Source organism: Myripristis murdjan, chromosome 24 (genome assembly GCF_902150065.1).
Source record: "Myripristis murdjan chromosome 24, fMyrMur1.1, whole genome shotgun sequence".
Lineage (NCBI taxonomy): Eukaryota > Metazoa > Chordata > Actinopteri > Holocentriformes > Holocentridae > Myripristis > Myripristis murdjan.
In genome coordinates, this window is record NC_044003.1 from 18,563,402 (window position 1) to 18,585,651 (window position 22,250).

A 22,250-nucleotide genomic window follows, 5' to 3' on the forward strand; every position below is an offset into this window, starting at 1 on the left:
GGATGAGCCCACCCTTAAGCCATCTGATGTCCATCATGCTGCTGCTGGGGAATGAAAACAACGTTAACCTGTTTGGATTATATCTTAACGATGCTAAATTATTATGCTAAAAAGTAAATTAGAAGTAAATTACTTATATGCTTATATTTTATGTTTATATATATATATATATATATATATATATATATATATATATATATATATATATATATATATATATATATATATATATATTCCCCCATGTAGTTATACTGTAGTTATACTTGGTGGATTTTAGCTGATCCTGGGTCGGGTGGGTCCTTTTGGTACATGACCCTCCTCTACATTAGGAAGAACCATGAGATCCAATCACCTCTTCCTTTAGAAACTGTGATCTCACCTCCCCATTTCCGATTGGATTGCTATATTTAGGAAAGCACTCCTGCGCTTTATAAAGAAAGCGCCGTTGTTACTGGTAAAGGGTCTGTAGTTGGGAGACTGTGTCTGGCTGCTGGTAAACTCTGCCCAGTTTCTTTTTCTTTATAAAAGCGACCGACTTAGCCGCAAACCACATTTTCGTTTTGGATCTGACTTGGACAACAGTTAGGAAAGAAGCAACAAATGGCAGACATACGGAAGAAACTTGTCGTGGTGGGTGACGGCGCATGTGGGAAAACATGCCTACTGATTGTGTTCAGCAAGGACGAGTTTCCTGAAGTGTATGTGCCCACTGTGTTTGAGACCTATGTGGCCGACATTGAAGTGGACTCCAAGCAAGTCCAACTCGCTCTGTGGGACACCGCCGGGCAGGAGGACTACGACCGGCTGCGTCCCCTGTCCTATCCGGACACCGACGTCATTCTCATGTGCTTCTCCGTGGACAGCCCGGACTCGCTCGCAAACATCCCTGAAAAGTGGGTACCAGAAGTCAAACACTTTTGTCCGAACGTGCCCATTATTTTAGTGGCCAACAAAAAGGACTTGCGCAACGACGAGAATGTCCGGAACGAGCTGTCCAGGTTGAAACAGGAGCCAGTGAAAACGGAGGACGGTCGCGCCATGGCCATGCGCATTGGCGCATATGACTATTTGGAGTGCTCTGCCAAGACCAAGGATGGCATATGGGAAGTGTTCGAGACTGCAACACGGGCAGCCTTACAGAAGCGACCCAGACCATCCAGTAGTTGTATCAACTGCTGTGTTTTGTCGTAAGTGAACTGTCCGGGGCGCTGACGTGCAGCAGCAGAGATGTCTTCCTCCCGCTGGGATGTGAACATGCAGGGGCAGCGACCATAGTTTGGATTCTTACTCTAATCAGATGACCGTGGTTGAACCAAAACTAATAACTGCAAACAAGGTCGTTCCAGACAATCACCTGGTGTTGGGGTGTCTAAATGTACTGGTTACAGCATGTTTCCACAGGTCACATGATCCTGTTGTGTGACTGGTGATGGGGCAAAAGGAGAGACAGCAGGCCTCCACCTCAGACGCTGCCCCCCATGACGTGCTGATGGTTTATCTGTGTGATGAACAAACACTAATGGGCCAAGGTTACAGCTGAACGACATGTTGGCTCTTGTTTTCTTATTTTAAATGTCTGCATAGTGTCGCACCCAATTTCTGTGATGCTGATTGTTTGCAATCAGCAAAGCAGTTGAACTTGCACTGGTACTATTTATGTCCACTTTGTATTGTAAAATGACTGTATCCAGTTTGGGAATCAGCTGGGCGCTTGAGCAGCCAACTTACAAAACTTGTTACTGAAGTGTTAAAAATGAAAGCAAAACTTACATGCTGGTCTAAATAGCTGCTTGTGTTTTATGCTTTTTGAATAAAGACCCAGCTTCACTTTACAACCTATGTAAGCCATTATGATTCAAGTCTTTTAGTTTTAACCCTATCCAACAAGCATTTTGAAACATCTGAAAAATCTTTTTGTGTTGTCTTGTATTCTGCAGTATTTAATGCCTTGGTTGTTTATTTACTCGTATGTAATATGCTGAAGACTACAAGAGACATGTACCAGGTTTAAATAGGGATAATCATCCTGTACAAAGTAATGCTGCATATTTTCCGATATATTGTGTGCTACAGCTATGTGTACAATAGTACAATATTTTTTCCCAAAACATTTTTTTTCTTTTCTTGATTTACAACAAAGACAACATAGTAGTACAATAGTACAATATGAGGGAACAGTTATGATAAGTTATCAGAAATGCCTGAATCAGTGTTGCTGAGTAACCCCATGTTTTTGCCACTTTTTTTTTTTTCCTCGGTGGTGCCCACAGTGACAGGCTCACTTGGCAAACGCCAACTGAGCCTGTCACTGTCTAACTCCTCTGTGGACCAAATAAGGAGCTTTGAAACATGGCTTCTAACAGTATGAAAAGAAGGAGGTTATATGAGGACAAAGTAGCCTGGAAATAGTATGACAGCATAAAAAATGAGAAATTAGCTCAGAAGCCTGAAAAAAAAAAAAAAAACAATGTAGCATTCCTGAGCAATTGCAAGAACAAGTGGGCTGTTTTCCATCAAAGCTCACCTGAACAACACCTGACTGATGAGACTTGCCCGAACCACAGCCCCATGTGCGGTTATATGAGGGCTATTGTCAAGACAAACGTCAGCACACGAGTGGCTGAGTATCGAAACAAAGATTCACGAAAAGGAGCGCAGAACTCGAGAGGCTGTCTACACTTGAGCTAAGCCAACCATACATACACCTCAAAATTTGTGTGGAACTAATTTACCATTGCAAAGATGTTTCTACAAAGTTAAGCCACAGACACCAATTCATTTACCAACATATTTCACACACATTGTATAAGTTCAGCTAAGTTTGTGTCCATACCAGTGTGTTGTGTAACTGTTCTCTGATACAGTTGTGGGACTGCTTGTTCACATGACAGCTGTCAACATAAATTGCACAGTACTGAAAGGCACTAGTGAACCTTTTTATGATTACAAAAAACATGGGAGAGTTAAAATGTGTAATGTTTAGTTTATTGTTTTTAAGGTGGGTTTTCAGGAGTAAAATATATTTTGATTTAGACTTTGTTAAACTTCTTTTAATAACAACAGCTGTCGCTCTGGGGTTGATTAAACAACCGCAGGACAACCAGGGGTCTCCCAGATCCACAATCAGATCTTTTCTGCCTGTAAATCCAGTCAGAGTAATGATGGTGTAAAAGTCACATTCTTTCCTTCCTGCGGTTGCTGGGCTCTTTGCTGACTTACAGAACAGGAATGCATTGTACTAGACAGGTTAATGTTCTAAACCAGCTGGAAAAACAATACAGAATGTGTGGAAAAACAATACAGAATGTAAGGGGAACAGCCAATAAAAAGTTTGTCCCGGGACATTCAATAAATTAATCAATGCATGGCTCCATCTTCCATTACTTTAAACTCTTTTTCACCCTAAAGACTAATTGTCAGCTGAGCTGGTGCAGGTGTCATTAGTTTAAAAACACTAGAAAATTAAGATGTATATTAACTGACCATTTAAAATGGACATAAGTCACCCAAGTGTGTGATTTTTGGTTAAGTCCTTCATTTGTCATTTCATTGTAATTCAGTAGGCTACAGAAATAGACCAAAAGTTACGTAAGGGAGCACAAGCTTTTGATCACATATCACCTTTAGCTCAGTCATTCCATGTAATCACAAAGCAATAGCATTCCTGGGGGGAACATTTTTAGGGCTTTGTTGTTTATCATTAGCTACAATAACTGTCAAAACTACATTCATGTAGTATCTACACTTATTTTTTAAGGATGAAGAAGCACGTGTCAGAGGCTATTTGTGTTTCTTCTATATTTAGACCTGATATATGTAAAGGACAGTCAGCAGTGGTGGGTGTATTGGACTGTAGCAAATTCTGTTACACTGTGAATTCATTCAGTGGATAGTTCCTAATGAATGAAATATAGGCCTATTGATTCTTTGTGTACTTTGGGAAAGCAACTTAAACTGATACATCAGTGCAGGGCACACCAATTTATACCCCATAGCGCCATCTAAGGGAGTATTTGAATATTACAGTAGCAGTGTGTAAAGCATGTAAAAATACTTTTGTTTGCAGTCAGCTTCTATTACACCTGCCAAGAATGGCTGTTCCTGAACATTTGCTTTAAATAGCATTTAAAAAAAAAAAAAAAAAAAAAAAAAAAACCAGCACAGATCATGTATGCAGTACAAATTGTATTTATTGAAGCCTTCATATAGTTTTTTTTAAATAGTACAACACACAATGGAAGCACAGTAGGATCTTAACAAATTGCAGTCTACTGTGAAGTACACAAAATTAGCAATTAGAAAAAACAATGTAGGGAGACAGACATCATGGGTACAGACTTGTATTTTTTGGCATGTATTTTTGTAGCTTATGAAAGAATAAGGCAGGCTTATTATGGTCTTTCTGGTTACCAAACAGGCACAATAACAGTCTTTCTAAATGTGCTATTGGACAGCATATGGTGGTTATCTATGCAGTCATTTAGTTGGATTTTGGAATGAATGGAAAAGGGATCTCAACATCCATCTGTCTGTCACTTACTCTCACAAAAGGCTTAAAAGTAGCGCTTTTCTCTTTAAGGAGCTCAATGGCATTATTGTAGAAAGCATTCAATTTTTTGACCAAGGAGTTAATCCAGGCCTGGATGTCAGCTTGAAGCTGTTCCATAGACATTTCAGCAAAAATTTGTTGGAGATTGGCTCTCATAACAGTGACATATTCCATAACATCTCTGTAGGTCTCTTCAATTTGTTTGGTGATATCAGCCATGATACGTGAGTTGATGGCATCAGTGTACACATCATTTACCCAAGTGGAGATTTTCTCTACATCCTGAGATTTTAGGGAGTTGAAAAGTTCCTCACTTTTGTCAATGGTAAAATGCATGAGGTCAGACAACTTCCTAATGATATCTTCCAGCTGGATAGCACCCAATTTCTTCACAGTGACAATCACTTGGCCCTGCAGTTTTTTGAATACTACCATCAAGTCTTCTATAAATTCTCGTCCACTGAAAATGTGATTAGTGCCAATGACAGTGAATTCAATGGACCTGAAATGATCAAGAATTGCTTCAAACTGGGTGGCAAAGAGCTCTGGAATCTTCTGGATAGCCTCCTCAGATACATCAGCAACAAAAGCGCTAAATTTCTGGTACACTTCAAGCCCAGACAGTTTCTGGTCATATCCAGGAATCTGGAACTTGGTCTCTCTCAAGAATTTAATTGCAGCATCGAGAAGAATTTGAATGTTCTTTTGGTACTCTCTGAGGATCAACATGGTGCTGTCTGCTACACTGGTGGTCATTTCAGAAAGGTTTAATGATGCCAGGTTATCAGCAGCCCTCTTAAACATGACTTTACCTTGCTGTTTAGCCTGCTCAAATGAACCCTCAAGGTTTCTAGCAAGTCTGGTGACTTCATTGTATGTCATGCGAATAGGTCTGGACACCATCTCCATGACTGTTGGCACATTCTTCTTCAAACCGAGCATCATTTCATAGGGCATCTCTGTGTTCCAAGTTGTCTGAAGGCTCAGCTTCTCAGAGTTCACTACAGCCATCTTCACAGCCAAGATATCAACATCTTTTGTGGGCTGGGACTGTATGAAAAAGCAAACAAACAAACAAAATACAGAAATAAGTAAAAAATCACAGCACCATCAAGCTTAACTGAAATCACATTACATTACTTAAATAAGAACAAAAGCTATTTCTTACCGGGTAGCGACCATAGAGTCTTCCTTTCATTTGGGCTGGGAGCTTAGTCTGCACCTGAAGTGAAAGGATCCCTGAAGATGGAGAGGCCACAGAGAGGATAAGACCTTCCTCTGGATTTGCAAACATCTCCTGGTTTATTTCTAGCATGACAGGTGAATTGACCTTCATTGAATTGGCAATAGAAGCTTCCATAGCTTCAGCACTGATCTTGATAGTGCTGTCATGGTTTCCCTCCACCATTGTATGTTTCACAGACATGACAGAGGCCATTTTCATTCCATTAGCTGTGTTGATGGTGGTGGTGCCCTCAATGTCACCAGCCAGAACCTGAAACTCAGAGGATGAGGAACCATGGAGATTCATGATGATATCGCCCTGGTTGATGACACTAGCCTCAGTTTTGAGTGTGATCACAGCGGTCTTCATGGAAAACTCATAGCTCATATCACCCATGGCAGGGATCATGATGCTCTTTTTAGGCAGAGTGATTTTTGGGAAAGTCATCTTGCTAAGGGCAGATGGAACATGCAGAGCAGGTGTTTTGATGAGACTGAAGTCAGGCAGGGGAATGGTGAAAGAAGACACGTCAACATTTATCACTGGGACTTTGTATGCAGGTACAGTAATGGTTTTGGGCAGGTCAATGCTGTATTTTTCATACTCTGACTTTGCTTTGTCATAAGATGTAGTGAGGATGGCCACAGCCTTATCCTTGCCAATGAGCATGTTCTTGTGCAGAATCCTGGCATTTTTATTAATGGCATTAATGATTGGTTCCATATCAATGTCGATGGTGATCATCTCAGGGTTCTTCATGTACTTCAGCTTGATGTCCATATCAAAGGTCTGCTGAGTGGTGGTCAGGAGGATGCTCAGGCCAGTGTCTTCCCACAGTGAGTAGCGTTCCACTTTTGGTGTCCTCAAACCAAGGAATGGCACTGTCATTTCAGGAATGGTGATAGGCTCTCTCAGCACATCAAGATTGGCTTCTCCATCAATCTGGGCAAAGATGTTAATTTGTTTTTCACCATTATCCATGGTGAAGTAATGGGAGTATTTGTGCTGGTTGAATCTAGCAAGGCCTGTCCAGCTAGCTTGCTGTACCTCAGAGTTCAAGGTAAGAGCAATGTCATTCTGGAGATCGACCTTTCCAGTCACCTTGAATGGAAGGGCAACCTTGGTGTTTCCCTTGTTCTTGGCATCAAACATAAGCTCATTTGGTGTGATCAAAGCAGCAACAGAGTTTGAGAGGGTTCCCTCAATTTGTCCAACCAGCTCTGCATTGTGTGAGGCAGTAAAATCAACTTTCAGGTCTTCAACCTTAGCCTGGACTTTTAGCTCTGCAACACTTGTACGAATGAAAGGTGCTTCTGTTTCAGCCTTGGCATCAATGATAACATGGCGGAAAATGCAGATATCAGCATTCAGATTCTGATTCATTTTTAAGCGACTGCCAGCTGTTTGTCCAGTAAAAGTAACTTTGACTGTGTGGAGATCCATAACAACGTCTACATCACTATTGTGGGTTGCCTCATCTGAGTAGTCCAGAACTGCATATTTTCCCTTGCCTACATTGTTAATGGTCAGACGAGCAGTGCCTGCTTCAACTATGAAAACAGCCTTTTGGTTGATGGATGCTTCACTGAAGAGCTCTACGGATGGCATGTTAATGTCATGTTTATAATTAGTTTCCACATTGGCAGAAAGTCCATTTTCCATGATAAAGGATGCATTACTGACAAGCTCCCCTGTATAGCTCTTAGTTGTGGCCTTGGCAGTAGTTTTAGCAGAAGCCTGAGCTGACAAGCCATAGAGAGTTATCATTCCCTGGTGGTCGAGTGTGAAAAATGTGTGCACAGCCTTGATGTTCTCAGAGAAAGACAGGCGGTTCATCTTGGGCACAGATAGATGAGCGCTGGCATCCAAAGTGTAGGGAAGGACTGCATAAGGAGATGTGGCCTGTGAGTTGAGGTTCATAGTGAACTCTGGCGTATTTGGTGTAGTTGTGGTGTTCTGCAGCTCAGCAGTGGTCCTGAGGCTGTATTCGGGTGAGATGACTCTGAACTCACCATAAAGCTTTCCAAAACAGGGAATCTTGCTCATTTCTGTGACTTTGTCTTTCAGCTCCATGGCAAATGTTTCATAGTCAAAGGATTTGATTTTTTGGACCATTCTGATGAAATAGATGCTTATGTCATCAATCATTTGCTTGAAGTCAAAGGCATACAGTTGATTCACAAACTCCTTTACAGGTGCCATGATACTGTTGAGCAAAGGCTGGATGTCAACTGACTTGAGAGCAGCAAATGCAGACTGAATCTTCTCCCTGACCTGGTACTGCTTCATAATTTTAACAGCCTCATCCATGATAGTCTCAATCATCTTTTCAACTTCATAGCTGGACAGAATCTCTTCTATTTTGGCATAAATCACATTGATTTTGTTCATAATATTATGCTTTTTCATCCATGCCATGATACTGTCCATGACTGATCTCAGTGCATTAATGATTTTCTCAGAGGGAAATTTGGCCATCAGGTTGGTGATGTGATTCTCCATTGAGCTGACAAAGTTCTTCATGTCTTGGACAAACATCCTGAAATCAAAGTTGTCAATAACCTCTTTCAGCTCTGACACTTTCTCCTGAACTTTAGCACTGATTTCATAGTTGGTATCAAAATCTTTCAGCATGTCAATGCTGTGGTCCATCAGCCTCATAATAATAGTCTTCATTTCTTCTATGACTGTAGGCAGATGCTCAATGAAAGGGATCTGGATGAAGTGGCTGTCACTGTTCTTGTCATACTTTACAAATCCAGAGATGGAGTAGTCTTGGTTCTCGCTGGCTTTGCTGAAGAGGTTGGTGGCGACAGCTCCCTTCATCTCTACTGCCATTCTCTCTGCATTATTATAGGCTGTCACTTCTTGATCAAGAGCATGGTTGTTTAGTTTGGATGCCATCTTCAGTGTGACACTCTGCTCTTGGAGGCTCATCATGCTATCAAACTTGTTGTCCATACTGGTTTTGATGGAGGCTCCATTTTCTAGTTCATGAGCGGTTGAGGCTCTGTACTCGAATGACTGCGTGAACTGCATTGGCTCTGCCTTCAGAAGGAATTTGCTGTATAGTTCACCGCTCTGTTGTCCATACAGATACACTTCACCATTTGAGTTCAAGATGGCATCAATGTCTAGAGAGAAGGGGGCAGCAGCAGTTTTGACATTGCTGTCAAAGCGAAGATATGGTGAGTTAAATTTAGCAACATTGTTGAACTTCATGCTCAGAGCAGCAACCTCCATGTCAGTGGTTTGTGCCACCTGAGATCCTAGGAGTTTGCCATTGGTGTTGCATTTTGCAGAGAGAATCATGTCAACAAATTTGACTTCATAGGTGTGTTTGAGCTCTTCCTCTGACAACACTCCCATTATTGACCCAGTCATCTCCATCTTGAAGGGCTCTGCCTTGAAATGGGCATCATTCACAAAATTGACATCCATGATCTTCAGGTCATTTTTCACCATGACTGAGGTAATAAAACGCTCCACATCAATTGTGATATCATGGTTGTAGGAGTTCTTGTTGTTCAGGAAGTTGTCAGTCTTGGAGCGGATGGCAAGAGATTTAAGAGTAAGAGACACGGAGTGTGTACTGTCTGTCTTCATGTCGTTAAGAGATCCAACCAGGTTGTTGGAGAGGGTCAAACCATCTTCATTTACTCTGAAGTTTACCCTATTCCTGGTATTAGCGTCAAAGAGGTTGCCCTTGAACATGCTGTTGAGATAGACCTCTGAGCTTCCAATCTTCCCCTCAACATTGAGCTCAGCTTTGTTCTCTGTAATGGTTCCCTTGGTGGTGAGAGACATAGTGGCACCAGAGGTTTCAACCCCACCATGGAAAACATTCTCAAAGGTCACTGGGCTGCTCTGTGCAGTTGTAGTACAGCTGGTGGTCAGTCCATTCGTGTTCAGAGTCAGGGTTGCCTTGTGAGAAGCACGGCTTGCCAAGATGTTAATAGAGGCATCAGCATTGAGCTCCACACCAGAGGGGCTCATGGACCCAGAGAACAAAGAGTAGGCTCTGTTTTCGGTGTCACCAGCCTGATTCTCTATCCTAACGCTAGCCTGTGCTGTAGAGGCAGCAAGTTCTACCTGGTTACGAAGCATCTTCTCATTGGCCTTGGTTACAGAGTCAGACTGGATTGTAAACTGGGAATCTTTGTAGCCCATGCTAAATTTGGTGGTGTGTTTGACTGGGTCACTGTTCATGTTGGTGTTAGACTCGATCATAAGTTGCTCATTTGCATATGATGCCTTGGCCTTGTTAACAACATTCAGCATTGCAGATTTCACCCTAAATGTGGAGTCAATTCTTGCTTCTTTGTTCATTGGCTCAACAGAGAAGGACTGGGAATAGGTGGTGCTGGCAGACATGGATCCGACAGACAGACTTCCGTCCATGTTGGCATCTCCAGTGAACATTTCTGGGGCAAGTGAGCACTGGGAAGTGACATCCAGGGCTGACTGTAGACCCAGAGGGCTGAAGGTCTGGAACTTGTAGCTTCCAGTTGACAATACTTTGTCTGAAATCGCAACGGTTTCTAGCACTGCAATAGTTGCGTCCATGAGCTTGTGCTTTAGGGAACCATCAATAGTGAACCTCAGAGTTTCCTCTGGTGTGTCACTAATCACTGCAGCTCCTTTAAAACAAGGCAGAAATGAAATATTAATCACAATGTGAGGCTGGTCACTTATCATAGCACTAGATAGGTGGTACTTTCTAGTAAAGCTGTGAAAAAGTAAAACATAATTTTTAATATGATCCTCTATTATGCTTACTATTTGTTTACAGTTTTGTTAAAGAGCAAATTTATCATTCCTCAAAATAAATATAGTAAGAATGATCAAGTTACCGTCAGATGTGAAAGAAAGAAGCTCGATGGGACTGTCAGCCATGATTTTGAAGCTGGCTGAGAAGCTAGGAGACTCAACAGTGTTGTTGCCAGCAGAGACCATTCCCTCCCAGTTATAGTAGTTACTCTTGACCTTGGCAGACATTTCCACCATGCCCATTAGTGGCAGGGTGAGATCATATTCAGATGGGATGGTGAAGGTAGGGACCTGGATCTTCCTGGGGGTAACCTCCAGGCCCACCTGAGGCACCAATATGTGTGGAGTGTTGAACATTGGAGGAATCCTTAGGTCCTCAGATGACTTGCCTCCAAGAAGCAGAGGGACACTGATGGTCATATGGTCCTTGTTGAACTGGTATTTGAAAGTGCTGTCACTGAAAGGATGAAAATATAATATTTGTTAGATCAACAAATATTAAAATCCAAGAGTAACCCTAAATTTGTTTTAAAAAAAACTGATAGGTGTGCTTATTTTGTGATGACATTGAAATAAAGTTGAAATGTTGTCATGATAAAAGTACAAGGAAAAACAAAGTAGTTGCTGGTGGAAGAAGTAGAACAGTAACTCAGTGTTTGGGAGTTTTACTTACAGGTTCATGAACAGGTTGTCAGGCATGGAAGGAATTTCCATCTCTGCCACACTGTCTCTCAGAGTCTGAATATAGGGAACATCATCTGTGATTTTGTCGATCCAGATATTGCCAGCCTGTTTGAAAACAACAACAACAACAACAACATGACATTTCATATATTTTTTTTTTTTCTAGAAATTAGCTAACTGGTATGTAAATTTTATTTTTTTGAACAAGTCTCCTAAAATGCTTATAATGATGATATTTTCACCTCAAAAGCCTTGGTGATGATGTGGCGCACTTTCATGTCTGTTTTGACCACCTGCTGGTCCATGACATCCTCTGCAAACTGGCTGAGCCAGGCGCGGAGGGCTTCAGTGGAAGACATGAGGATCTTGGTGTCAGCATTCATGTTAGACATCAGCTGAACCTCTGCCTGGTCCTTGCCTGAGACACAAAATATAAAGTTTTAACTATCAACAATCATGCAACAGTGTTTGAGCAGCTCCTTAAAAACATAATTCCATAAACACAGACATACCATATTTGAAGATGACTGCCTGAACAGAGGAGGTCTCTGGGAGCTTGACATCACTCTTGATTTCCAAGGTGAGTCCCTCAGCATTCTGCACAGTAGCAGTGACAGCAGCGTCAGTCTTGAGTGAAGGGACTACCAGCTGAACCTGCAGCATGCCATCAGTCATGGCATGAACCCTGTGATGAAGAAAACGATGTAGTCAACCGATTATTCATTTCAGAACGATGACAAAAACAATGGTCTACCTTCTTCGGGTGAAATAATAGAGTGACAAGGTTAACTTACTTGGCACGGCCTATCAGAGACAGTTGAGGGATGTTCTTGTTGGAGATCTCAAGGGTAATAGATTTGCCACTCGCTCTGCTGTTGGCCACGCCCACCTGGATGCCAGCCTCCACATCAAAGTCAGGGATCTCAATTTGGGAGGTGAAGACATTCCTGTTGCGATTGTATTTCATGGTGACTGTGGCCTCAGTTGACTCAGAACCTAAAGCAACAGAGTGAGAAGAAGCATGGCTTATTAGCTATTGTGTTCATTGGTATTGTATTTTTATAAATCAACAGCAATAAAATAAACAACAAGGTGGTTCAGTAGACATGTATTATTTTATCTTTTTTGTTTTTTTCTTTTTTTTTTCAACAATGGTGCTATTACCTTCAGCTCTTAAGGTCATCTTAAGAGAATCAACCATCTCGTCCTCACCCTCACTGAGGGCATCGTAAGCAAAGGTGGCTGTATACTCTGTGACACCTCCAGTGGGCTGTAGGTCTATGCCAAACCTAGGGTGTAAAAAAAAAAAAAATATATATATATATATATATATGTATATATATTTGAAGACTTGGACAGCTAAATTATATGTATACATATTTAAGAATAAAAGACAAACAAAGTTACAAAAGTTTTACTTTCTCACATTTTCCATCAAAATCTTATCATGTCTACTTTTGGATAAAACATCATCTCAGTGGTTTCTTGATGGTGTACCAGTGTACCAGTATGTTTAAATAAAATTTAAATTAATAGCACCATTACAGATTTGTAAAAAAAAAAAAAAAAAAAGCAACACATGCGTGCAACACATGTCATGCGTGCTGCACGCCGCCTTCTCTTACATAAAACTTGCAAGTATTGAAAAAAAGTGATTAGCATAGCAACATGACCAGGCAAGTCACCAATGTTTATAATAGACCAAAACCTTTGACCAGTCTTTGCCCATGGTAATGTCCTAACCCATATCCTATCCTGATGCCAGCAGTAATAGTGCGCTGACTATGTAGTCCTAAAACTATAACTTACATAGTATCTCCATTGATGGGAGAGGAAGGTGTGTCAACGCCAGCTTCAGTGGAAAGCATGTTCGTGCAGTACTTGACTCCGGGGAAGAGACGGCTGCACCTTGAAGAGCCGCTTGTGTGTTCGAACGTCTTGAATCCATTAGAATCCACAATCTTCAGTGTATTGCTATTTTGAGGAGAGAATTCAGAAAAAAAAATCAGCTTCCCAAATGTCGTATTAACTTTATGAGAAAATCCTTTTAGAACTTAAACATCTGATCTATAGCAATACTCTATTAAAAGCCTGTCACACCAGTAATTCTTAACATTGAGTTACTGAATTGAAGAGATTGTCTTCTTTCCAAAACACTCTGGATGTATGTTTAAAACACACCTGCAGGTCAAACTAAGGAAATTCCAATCTCATAGGGATGGCATATAACAATGTATTTTATGTTTTGTTGCTGTTATGGGGTACCTGAGTCTGAAGAGCTTTGTGGTGCCCTGTGGGGCAGGGATGGACAGTTTGACCTGGTCCCTCCCCATGGTGATCTTGGCATTGAGACTGCTCTCATGGTACATGTTGGTGTGCATTTCAACATTGGACTTGAAAATGTCAGGTACAAAGACTCCCATCTGAGTCAAAAACTCAATTCCAACAGAGGGCATGAAGGACATTTCCATCTGTAAACAAAATGAAGTAATCAAAAAATGATGAAATAGTTTGTAGTCCCGAAAATAATTTATTGAATGTTTAGCAAAAACTATATAACCACCTTTACCAATACATTTTTAGTGATTTTGCAGGATACTCTAGTACTTTGAAGAAAGTAAATGATTGAAACAGCAATAATGTGAAATCCTGTTTGATTTGCCTGAAGGGCCATTGCAAGAAGGTTAAAAATAAAGGTTTTGATATTTACATTTGGCGTCATACGAAGGCCTCCCTTTGCCCCAGGAGCAAAGGTACCAGATAACGCAAACCGCAGAGGGAGGCCAGAGGCTGTTGGCAAGGTGAATTTGTTATCCATGAAGATGTAATGGGCAAAGAGCTCATTGTCAGTGCCGGATATCATTTTCATGAAGGCCTGATGAAAACAATGAACACCAGGGAAAAAAAAGGGTGAAAAGCATGGTCATGCTAAATGCTCTCTGAATGTGGGATAGAAAAATGAGCTGAAATTGTTATGTGGTGTGGATAAAGTGAACGAACTGCAGTACCTGTTTAGGGATAGTCATCAGCAAAATGTCTGCATACATTAATGCATTGTTGGCGATGAACCTAAGGTCGCTGCTCTTGATGTACCCAAGCTCAGCTCCCATGATCTTAAGGTAGGCCATAGCCTCTGTGGAATCTTGACTCTGCAGATCCTTGACCAGCTTGTTGAAGTTACGAACAATTTCCCTCACAAGGTCATCAGGCACCTTTGGTAAGAGAAAAATTGAATTCTTGTATGATGTATCATAGGTGGTGGAATCAGAACAAAATGATAAAAGAACACAACCTAAGAATGTGTAACAGAAAATAATAGATGAATGACAAATAACTGTTCAAAGGTTATACCCTCTGTCCGTTTGATTTAAAAGGAGCAGTCCATTTCTCCAGAACTTCATTGATCTTGCTTGGCATCTTGTCCTCTGCCCAGTACAGAGCCTTGGACACGGTGTCAGGGAAGAACCCGTTCTTTCCAAACAGAGCCTCAATGGTCGGCTCAAAGCCCTTTCCTTCTACACCAACCTGTTGGTCAGTAAAAACAACAAGAATCACATGTGTGTTTGTCAAAATAAACAAAACAACAACAACAAAAAAACAACAACAACTGTGAAAACAATGTTTGCAGATGCTTTATATGGTTAGTTTTGTTGTACTCCAGTAACAGATAGGTGGGGTTTTTACCAAAAGTCAAGTCAATTAAGTCACTTAAGTATACTTTTGTATATTTCTTGTCAGAATTTTCTAGATGGTGAAATTTTTTTTACTTACCTCCCACATATCCATGTTGTAGCCAAAGACTTTCAAGGTAGTTTCCAACATGACCTCCCTGGGCAAGTGGCTGCTGGGATCAAAGATGATGTTGCCCTGCATGTCGGCCATCATGCCATCCTGTGCCATTCCCAGTTTGTAGTTACGGGACATTGTGGTGTAGTCAGCGTGAGTGTCAACATCACTGGTCTGCAGGACTTCCATCATCCTACTAGCCAGTCTGAGGAGAGAAACAAACAAATTAATTAATTAATTCTACATAGTTTGGTTTTTAAATCATCTGTGTTGGTTTGGTGAAACAAGGCATCACATTAAAGTGAGAGTCTGGATTTGTTTAAGGCACTGTCAGCTGAAATGTGCTCTGTTCTTACTTTTGGGTCTCAGGGTCGGTGGAGGAGATGATGTTGTGGATGTGGGAGGTAACAAAGGCCTTGACCTGCATATTCTGCTCCTGCTTAAGCAACTTCTTCACCATCTCAAAGTCACTGGCCTCGGGCTTCCTCATCAGAGTCAGGTAGGCTGCCAGGCGCTTCTGCACCGCACCCTTGGCATACTGACTGACCCTCTGAAGGTTAGAGCGAACCTGGATAGGAAAATAAACAGTTATCCATCATTGCATTCTAGGAGAAAGCAAGTTATGGATTATGTACTCTGTCTTGAAATAGACTAATACACTAAAAAATATTGTTAAAATCTGCTCTGTAAAATCAGTGCATGTACAATTTAATGGTGCTGTGCCTCTGTGGAGGGGCAATTGCAAGTTATTTACCTCATCAGTTATAGTCATGCGTCTGAAAGCCTGAATAGAAGCCAGCTGGACAGACAGAGTGGTTATAGGCTGTCTCATGCACTTCAGCAAGATGGTCTTTATAGTAGGATCTGCAGCCTCCATTGCCTCTCCCATGTTTCCAACAACCTGTGATTTGGATGGAATATAATAACAAGTCAGAAAAAATGGAACTGAAAATAGCCATAAGATATTATATTAAAGTGGTGCATCAGAGTTGATCTGACAACTGGTCACCCACCCTTAGGGCCATGTAGGTCAGCTCCTTTTCCCCAGCGCAGTCCTCACCCAGAATGGAAACCATGAACTGAGACACAGCGGTGATCTCAGGGGTGACTTGGCCCTCAGCCTGGTACAGCCTAGCAACCATGTTCAACACTTGCAGTTAGAAAATTACCAACAAAATCCAGCATTCATTTTTACAGTAATGAGTGAGACTTTATTTAGAGTTCAGAAAACGTGCTTCATGATTTGACTTACTTCCTGACAACATTGCTCAAGGCAAACATGATGGGTTTGCTCTGCTTGTACTGAGCCATCGCCAACATATCCTTGACCAAGAGGCGTGAAGGGTTAGGCATCAGTCCCAGGGCGTAGACGGTGGCATCGACCTCAAGAGCTGCTTTGTCAAAGGTCGTGAGGACATGGAGAGTGGCACTGCTGCATTCTGGGGTACCGCACTGAAGTAGAGCTTGGAACGTCACAGCTTCAGACATGTCCATCATCTCAACAGCAGTGGATTTCAGGACATCAACCTTCAAGCCACGCAGCTCATGCACCAGCTGCTGGAAAAGGGTGGCACGCTGATGGCCTCCAGTGGCCCTTGCCTGGACAATCAGCTTCTTCATTGTGGCAATTGCAGCATCCTTGGTCTGAACAGGGGACTTGTCCTCAACAGCCTCCATGGGCAAGAACTTGAGGTTGGCCTCATCTGTTGAGAGTGGCAACAAAGGACCAGTAAGGCAATGCTGGGAATCTTGTACTAACACAGAAACTGGATTGTCCTAATCCCCACATGTCTTAGTTACAAAGTGCCGAACTGGGCATAATGACAAGGAAAAGAAAAATGTAGTTACCGCACACTTTGTATGAATGCTCCCCAAAATAAATTTAATTTATCTACATTTGAGTCTCAAAGGGCATTTGTCAACACGCAAGAATTGTATCTTGTACCGTACAATATATTAAAACATATTGTAAAATGCGAACACTCACTGTGGTCAAAGACTCTATCGTTGATCTTGCTGCTCTGCACCAGAGTCACTCTCTGTTTCACCACAGAGGAAATTCCATACTCATTCCTGTTTTCAGTGACAGAAAAAGAGTACGTGTTAGCACCTGACTAATATTATGCTACAATTACACTTGGCCAAACATCATTTCATTTTCAAGACAGCAAAAATAGGAGAAGGCCGATTTCTAACTCACAAAGATTTTAAATTACATATATGAATGAGGAAATCCCTCAAATGACCTAATTTGGATAAATGAGCTCTTCCTGCATTATTGTCCTGATGCTTTGTCCTTTGCAAACTTACTCTTGAGAGAAAGGCAGGAAGATGTGTTTCTCTTTGCAGGTTCCACTGGTCATGTGCTTCTTCTGTTTGTCAAAAATGTAGTTGCACGTCTGGGTGCTGCTAATCAGCTTGGACAGAGGGTATTGCTGGTGGTCAAGAGACAAGAGCCATGTTTGTTAGAGTGTACAGAAGAGTTGACAGTTGAATATTGTTAACCTGACAAATCTGAATAGCTGTATGTAGCATGTATGAAAGAAGTCAGTCTATATGGCCATATTGGGTGCCATAACTGAAATGCTCAAGCACCCGGTGATTATTGATACCCCAGTCATAAGACAGCCATTCATATGAATCTGTAATTGATGGTAGCAGTTAAGAAGCAAACTAGCACTGAAATAGCTAAAATGGTGCCAGTATTGGATCTTTACACTTTCAGTTTCATGAGCTGCATGTAGTACAGTGTCACTGGTGTCATGTTCATTTTGCAGAGTCGTCCCTGTTGCACTTTTCATCACAGGCTTACAATTCACCTTGTTTGTCATAAAAGCAACAAGGATACAAACAGACCAGTGAAACTCTGCCACAAGCTTGGATGTTGCGACTGCCTTAAACAGTCCCCCAACAGAGCAGACATTCACATCTTTATGCCCACTGAGGACTTAAAGTGGAGAAATCATTCAAGCACATCATATGCCGAGAACAGGATATACTCAACATATCGGAAAAAGCAGTGCTTTTTAGCAGTGGAATCATGCACCTTCAACTAAACTGCAGTCAGATGTTGGGGACAGAAGACTTTCAAGAAATATGAACTATTACATGAAAATTGCTGCTCTTCAATGGTTTGACTGTCTTCATACAATTCACAGACTCCATCTATACTGGGTGCTTTGTATGTATTTTCCAAGAAGGGGTAAGTGGGTGCTTTTTATGTATCTCTAGTGAAACAGTATATTTCTTCCTCTACTTAGAGGGAGTGCTGTTAGGAAGAATTACCTAATCCCATACAGAACCCAGCAACTTCTGGGATAGTGCTTGAGGTGGTTACAGCATGAAGTGGTTGGGTAATTGCTTACCATGCCAGAGATGAGGGCCAGGGGACTGGTGTGCTCCCTGTGGGCGATGAAGCTGTCACATCTGGAAAGGTCCCGGGTAACACTCACATCAGTGGCAATATCTTCCCTGGCATTGACAATGAACTCAGTTTCACAGACTCCATGCACGGTGGCCTGAAAATGGTGAGAGGCACTGACAGTGAGGAGAGGGGAGGAAATTCATTCTGGAGCATCAGATCATTTTTAAAATGGTTTTCACGGTGTCAGCAAATTCCACCCAACTAGCCCTCCAAATAGAACAAATGCCAAAACTTGTTTGTGACAACTCATCAGTTTACAACACATCCTTTGGAAAAAATATCTACGTGGATCAGATTAACAATCAAGCTGAAAAAATTACCCCTCATTTGGAGAGAAGGTGATATCATTAACAAGATAAACTTATCTAGGACTTTGACCCGCAGCTGAGAATTGGCATTTTCAGAACACGATGTTACAGGATGGTTTTTATCACCTATGACTGGAGCGGCTTATCTTTATATTGCACAACTTGTTTATCTTTTCATGGATTCACACCACAAACAGAATCAAGCAGTCCTTGGTGACCCAGGCTTGAAATGATTAATAACAGCTTCATGCAATCACAACATATCAATAGGGCAAAGAGTTGTCCAAGGGAGTTCTTTACCATTTCTTCGTTCTTCTCCTCTTCCATTACAGGCACCATGAGGGTCGAGATGATTCCCCTCTTGATGTTCAGGATGTCAGTAGGTTCATCGTCCTCAGGGAAGAGTGTGACATCTGTCTGTCCTGCAACCATGAACTTCAAGGTGTTCCTGTTGAGGAGGACAAAACCCCATTTACAAATGAACCACTTCTTTAATGCCACACTGTTTGGTGCCCTATCTGTTTCTATATAGTGGGGCTTTGTCCCTGTTGTGATTTTTTTTGTGACAATCACCAGGTGTTCTCACAGATTATTTATTATTATTATTATTTATTATTATTTATTTATTTATTTTTGTTTATTTTTGTTCTGTTATTTTTATTTATTCACAGTATTTATTTTTACTATTGGTAAAAATGTACATGTCAGTATGTTTGTTTATGGGTGTACGGGTATATAGTAAATGTTAATTTGGTTAATATGTATGGAAGTCAACTGATACAGTAGTACTGAGTAGTGGAAAAGGGGGAGGATTTAATAAGCATACGCTTCTTCCTACTCCTTTTTGGACATGTGTTGCCATCATAGTTTTGTTGTTTTGACTATTTTGTATTGATTTTCACATGTTCAAAATAAAGCCTTCATTTGATTATTCATTCATTCACTCTGTCTCCTCTATTTTAAGGCATTGATAATTAGTAAGATCATCTTTACCTGCCTGGTTAATTGTTAAAATCTATCATCAAGCTTTTCTGGTCATATAGGTTTTAGTTTGGCTCTTTGCTGGGAGAAGTGACAATGTGACCTACTTTTCCATGGCAGCTTTGAAAGCTGAAGACTGGGAAATTTGGCGATAGTTTGCGTTCCCCTGGTCATCAGTATCAATAATCTCACTCAGAGAGCACTCTGTTGTGCGGAGGATGAAGCTACAGGTCTGAGGCACATCGATCTCAACCTGTACACGAGATAAGAGGAAGATAAACAGAGGTTTCTTAGAACTGCCCTTCTGCTCAGGGACGGGACACTCTTGCGTTGGCAGTAAGGTTGACTCAGGGCTGTAAAATGTACCTTGCAGGAGACTTTGGGTCCACTTTTGTAATCAGTTGCTCCAGTCACTCCGTTAAAGGTCTCAGCTTCATAGTCGTACACATATCTCTTGAAGTTCTTGAACCTTTTGGCCACTAAAAAACATTTTAAACATCAGTTAGAGCATTATTACATTTGGCCAGTGAGTGTAATTGTGCAGTCTACCACAGTCTCTATAGCTATAGCTTTAAATACATGACATGACTGGTGATGACTAAGGGATCATAAAGGCCTGATAGTGGCTGATGAGCTCATCAGTAAGGGTACAAAGGGTGGCTTTGAGTTCCTTATGAAATTGACTTGTGTAGGTAAATTTGGCAATTTGCTTGTAAAAATTCAATCTTTTCAATCACTCATTAAATGAACACCTAGGTGACATAACTATAAATCTGTATTGCTTCATCTTACATGTTCTCAATCATTCAGTTTGATTTCTGTATGTCTCAACCTATATCACACTGAATGCCCCGCTCATTGGTGGGTTTTTCATCACAAATGCCTGCTGTTTCATTAAAACCTCCAGAACTTTATTTTAAATTCTAGTGAAGACCCAAAGGTTTCCAAAGATATCAAATATGTCCCGCTGAATTACAGGAAAATACATAGTATATATATCAAATAGTGCATAAAATAATGCACTATTTGATATAATGGTGTCGCCAAAAAAAGGGCATCTTAGGTTTGAATATTTCACTCAGTGTAAGTGTGATGTAGGTTAAGTGAAGCTGCATCACACTATTATGTAAAATATATAGTACATATATGAAACATTGTGTTCTGCTATATGGGAAAAAGAGGGGTTTGTACTGTGAAGTGACTTAAAGGGACATTTAGGAGAAAATATGAATTTAAAGGGTTAAACAAATAAATAAACAAATAAATGAAGAGGTGTCTTACAAAAGCACATTGGTGATTGTTCCTCAATGCTCCCCACATCTTGCTCTGAAGAAGATGGGAAAAGCAACAAGTTTTCAAAGACATCGTCAGATTTACATGTCTTCACTAAAAAGAATCTTTTCATTACATATTATGAGGGATACAATCACTACTATTAACATGGATAATTTAACTATGCCTATGTGTATTCTGTATCTCTGTGTGCTCACAGGTTTTGCTCATCAACAGTATGACACATAGCACAACTGAGAACTGTGTAAACATTGTCCTTTTCAGAGAAAAACATGGACCAAAAAATGAGGTCAAGTGGTAGTCAACAACTGCAGATGATCAGCCTAAAATGATAGATCCTTCATTCGAGAAACAGGACAGCTACTATTAAAGCTGTTCAAATGCTCAAATAAATGTAAAACGTAATGTTAAATGTTATAATAACTGTTTAACTGTCACATACAAAACAACAACATCATTTTAGAGGATATAGTCATCTGTCTGTTAAACGCAGAGTCAGAAACATTAGGTAACTTATTTTTCCCTCAAAACTATTTTCTTCATATTTTAGAAAGAAACCCTTACATTATAAATCTGTTTCTGTATCTCTTGTTAGTGTAGGGAATAAATAAACAACCTGTATCTGTCAGTACTTACGGGCTAACGTGTAGGTGCCCAGCAGCAGCAGAAGGCAGAGCTTGATGCCCCCCATGATGGATAGGAGAAGCTCTGGAAGCCTTTAAGACAGGAGAGTCCTCCTCTTTCCGTGAAGACTAATCTTGGTGCTTTTGTCTTTTGGCTTTTATAGTTCTCCAGCCACACTGTAAGTGATCACTGGGAGCTGCAAATGTGTTGCCCTGGTTCCAAAGTCTAAGCAGTCCTTGTGGCAGGCCAAAGGTAAAAAGCATTTCACAAACCCTCTAAAGACTTGTCTGTCAGCACTGGGCGGGACTGGACTGCCTGATTGCACGAAATTACATCTTGTTGCTGTTCTTGATTGATTCCTAATTCCTTCTATTCTTGATTGTTGTTTGGAGTTGTGCTTTTTGAGACCCAATGCTTACATTTGGTGCCTGTTTTGGTTTGTTTTTGTGTGGAGTTAGTCAAAAATTAATTTATTAATGCTGACCATAAAGTAATTGTACAGATGCTTTTATCTCAACCAAACACTCTGAAATCAGATCTAGGTCAAACAGGAACTGATATAGCCTTATAATAACCTGCTGTGATTGCTTCCTTGAGCCTGCCTGC

The 22,250-nt window shown here is 40.9% G+C and overlaps 2 protein-coding genes across 2 annotated transcripts; one reads left to right on the forward strand and one right to left on the reverse strand.

Annotated features, from left to right (window-relative positions):
* Positions 1-434: 434 nt before the first annotated feature.
* LOC115356159 (rho-related GTP-binding protein RhoB) lies at positions 435-2,455 on the forward strand. The gene has a single exon (XM_030047218.1). The coding sequence runs from the start codon at positions 601-603 to the stop codon at positions 1,189-1,191; it is 591 nt and encodes a 196-aa protein (XP_029903078.1). The 5' UTR covers positions 435-600; the 3' UTR covers positions 1,192-2,455.
* Positions 2,456-4,480: 2,025 nt separating this feature from the next.
* Positions 4,481-21,711, reverse strand: LOC115356156 (apolipoprotein B-100-like). Its single transcript, XM_030047209.1, has 26 exons — positions 21,657-21,711; positions 21,009-21,053; positions 20,094-20,206; positions 19,835-19,980; positions 19,047-19,194; positions 18,380-18,532; positions 17,325-17,449; positions 17,002-17,087; positions 16,267-16,717; positions 16,028-16,145; positions 15,769-15,915; positions 15,371-15,582; positions 15,000-15,219; positions 14,580-14,753; positions 14,225-14,440; positions 13,939-14,103; positions 13,494-13,699; positions 13,038-13,202; positions 12,393-12,517; positions 12,023-12,224; positions 11,741-11,913; positions 11,471-11,646; positions 11,218-11,333; positions 10,628-11,001; positions 5,718-10,414; positions 4,481-5,599 (listed from the first exon to the last, which is right to left on the reverse strand). Exons 1-26 carry the CDS (start codon positions 21,709-21,711, stop codon positions 4,481-4,483), a joined length of 9,927 nt encoding a protein of 3,308 aa, XP_029903069.1.
* Positions 21,712-22,250: the final 539 nt, after the last annotated feature.

Excerpts from the sequence above, each read along its gene's own strand:
- LOC115356159 (XM_030047218.1), top strand. The coding sequence starts at position 601 with ATGGCAGACATACGGAAGAAACTTGTCGTGGTGGGTGACGGCGCATGT.
- LOC115356156 (XM_030047209.1), bottom strand. The coding sequence starts at position 21,711 with ATGGGGGGCATCAAGCTCTGCCTTCTGCTGCTGCTGGGCACCTACACG. Across the intron at positions 14,104-14,224 it reads CTAAACAGGTACTGCAGTTC|GCCTTCATGAAAATGATATC; the intron begins GTTCACTTTATC and ends TGTTTTCATCAG. Across the intron at positions 12,225-12,392 it reads GATGACCTTAAGAGCTGAAG|GTTCTGAGTCAACTGAGGCC; the intron begins GTAATAGCACCA and ends CTGTTGCTTTAG.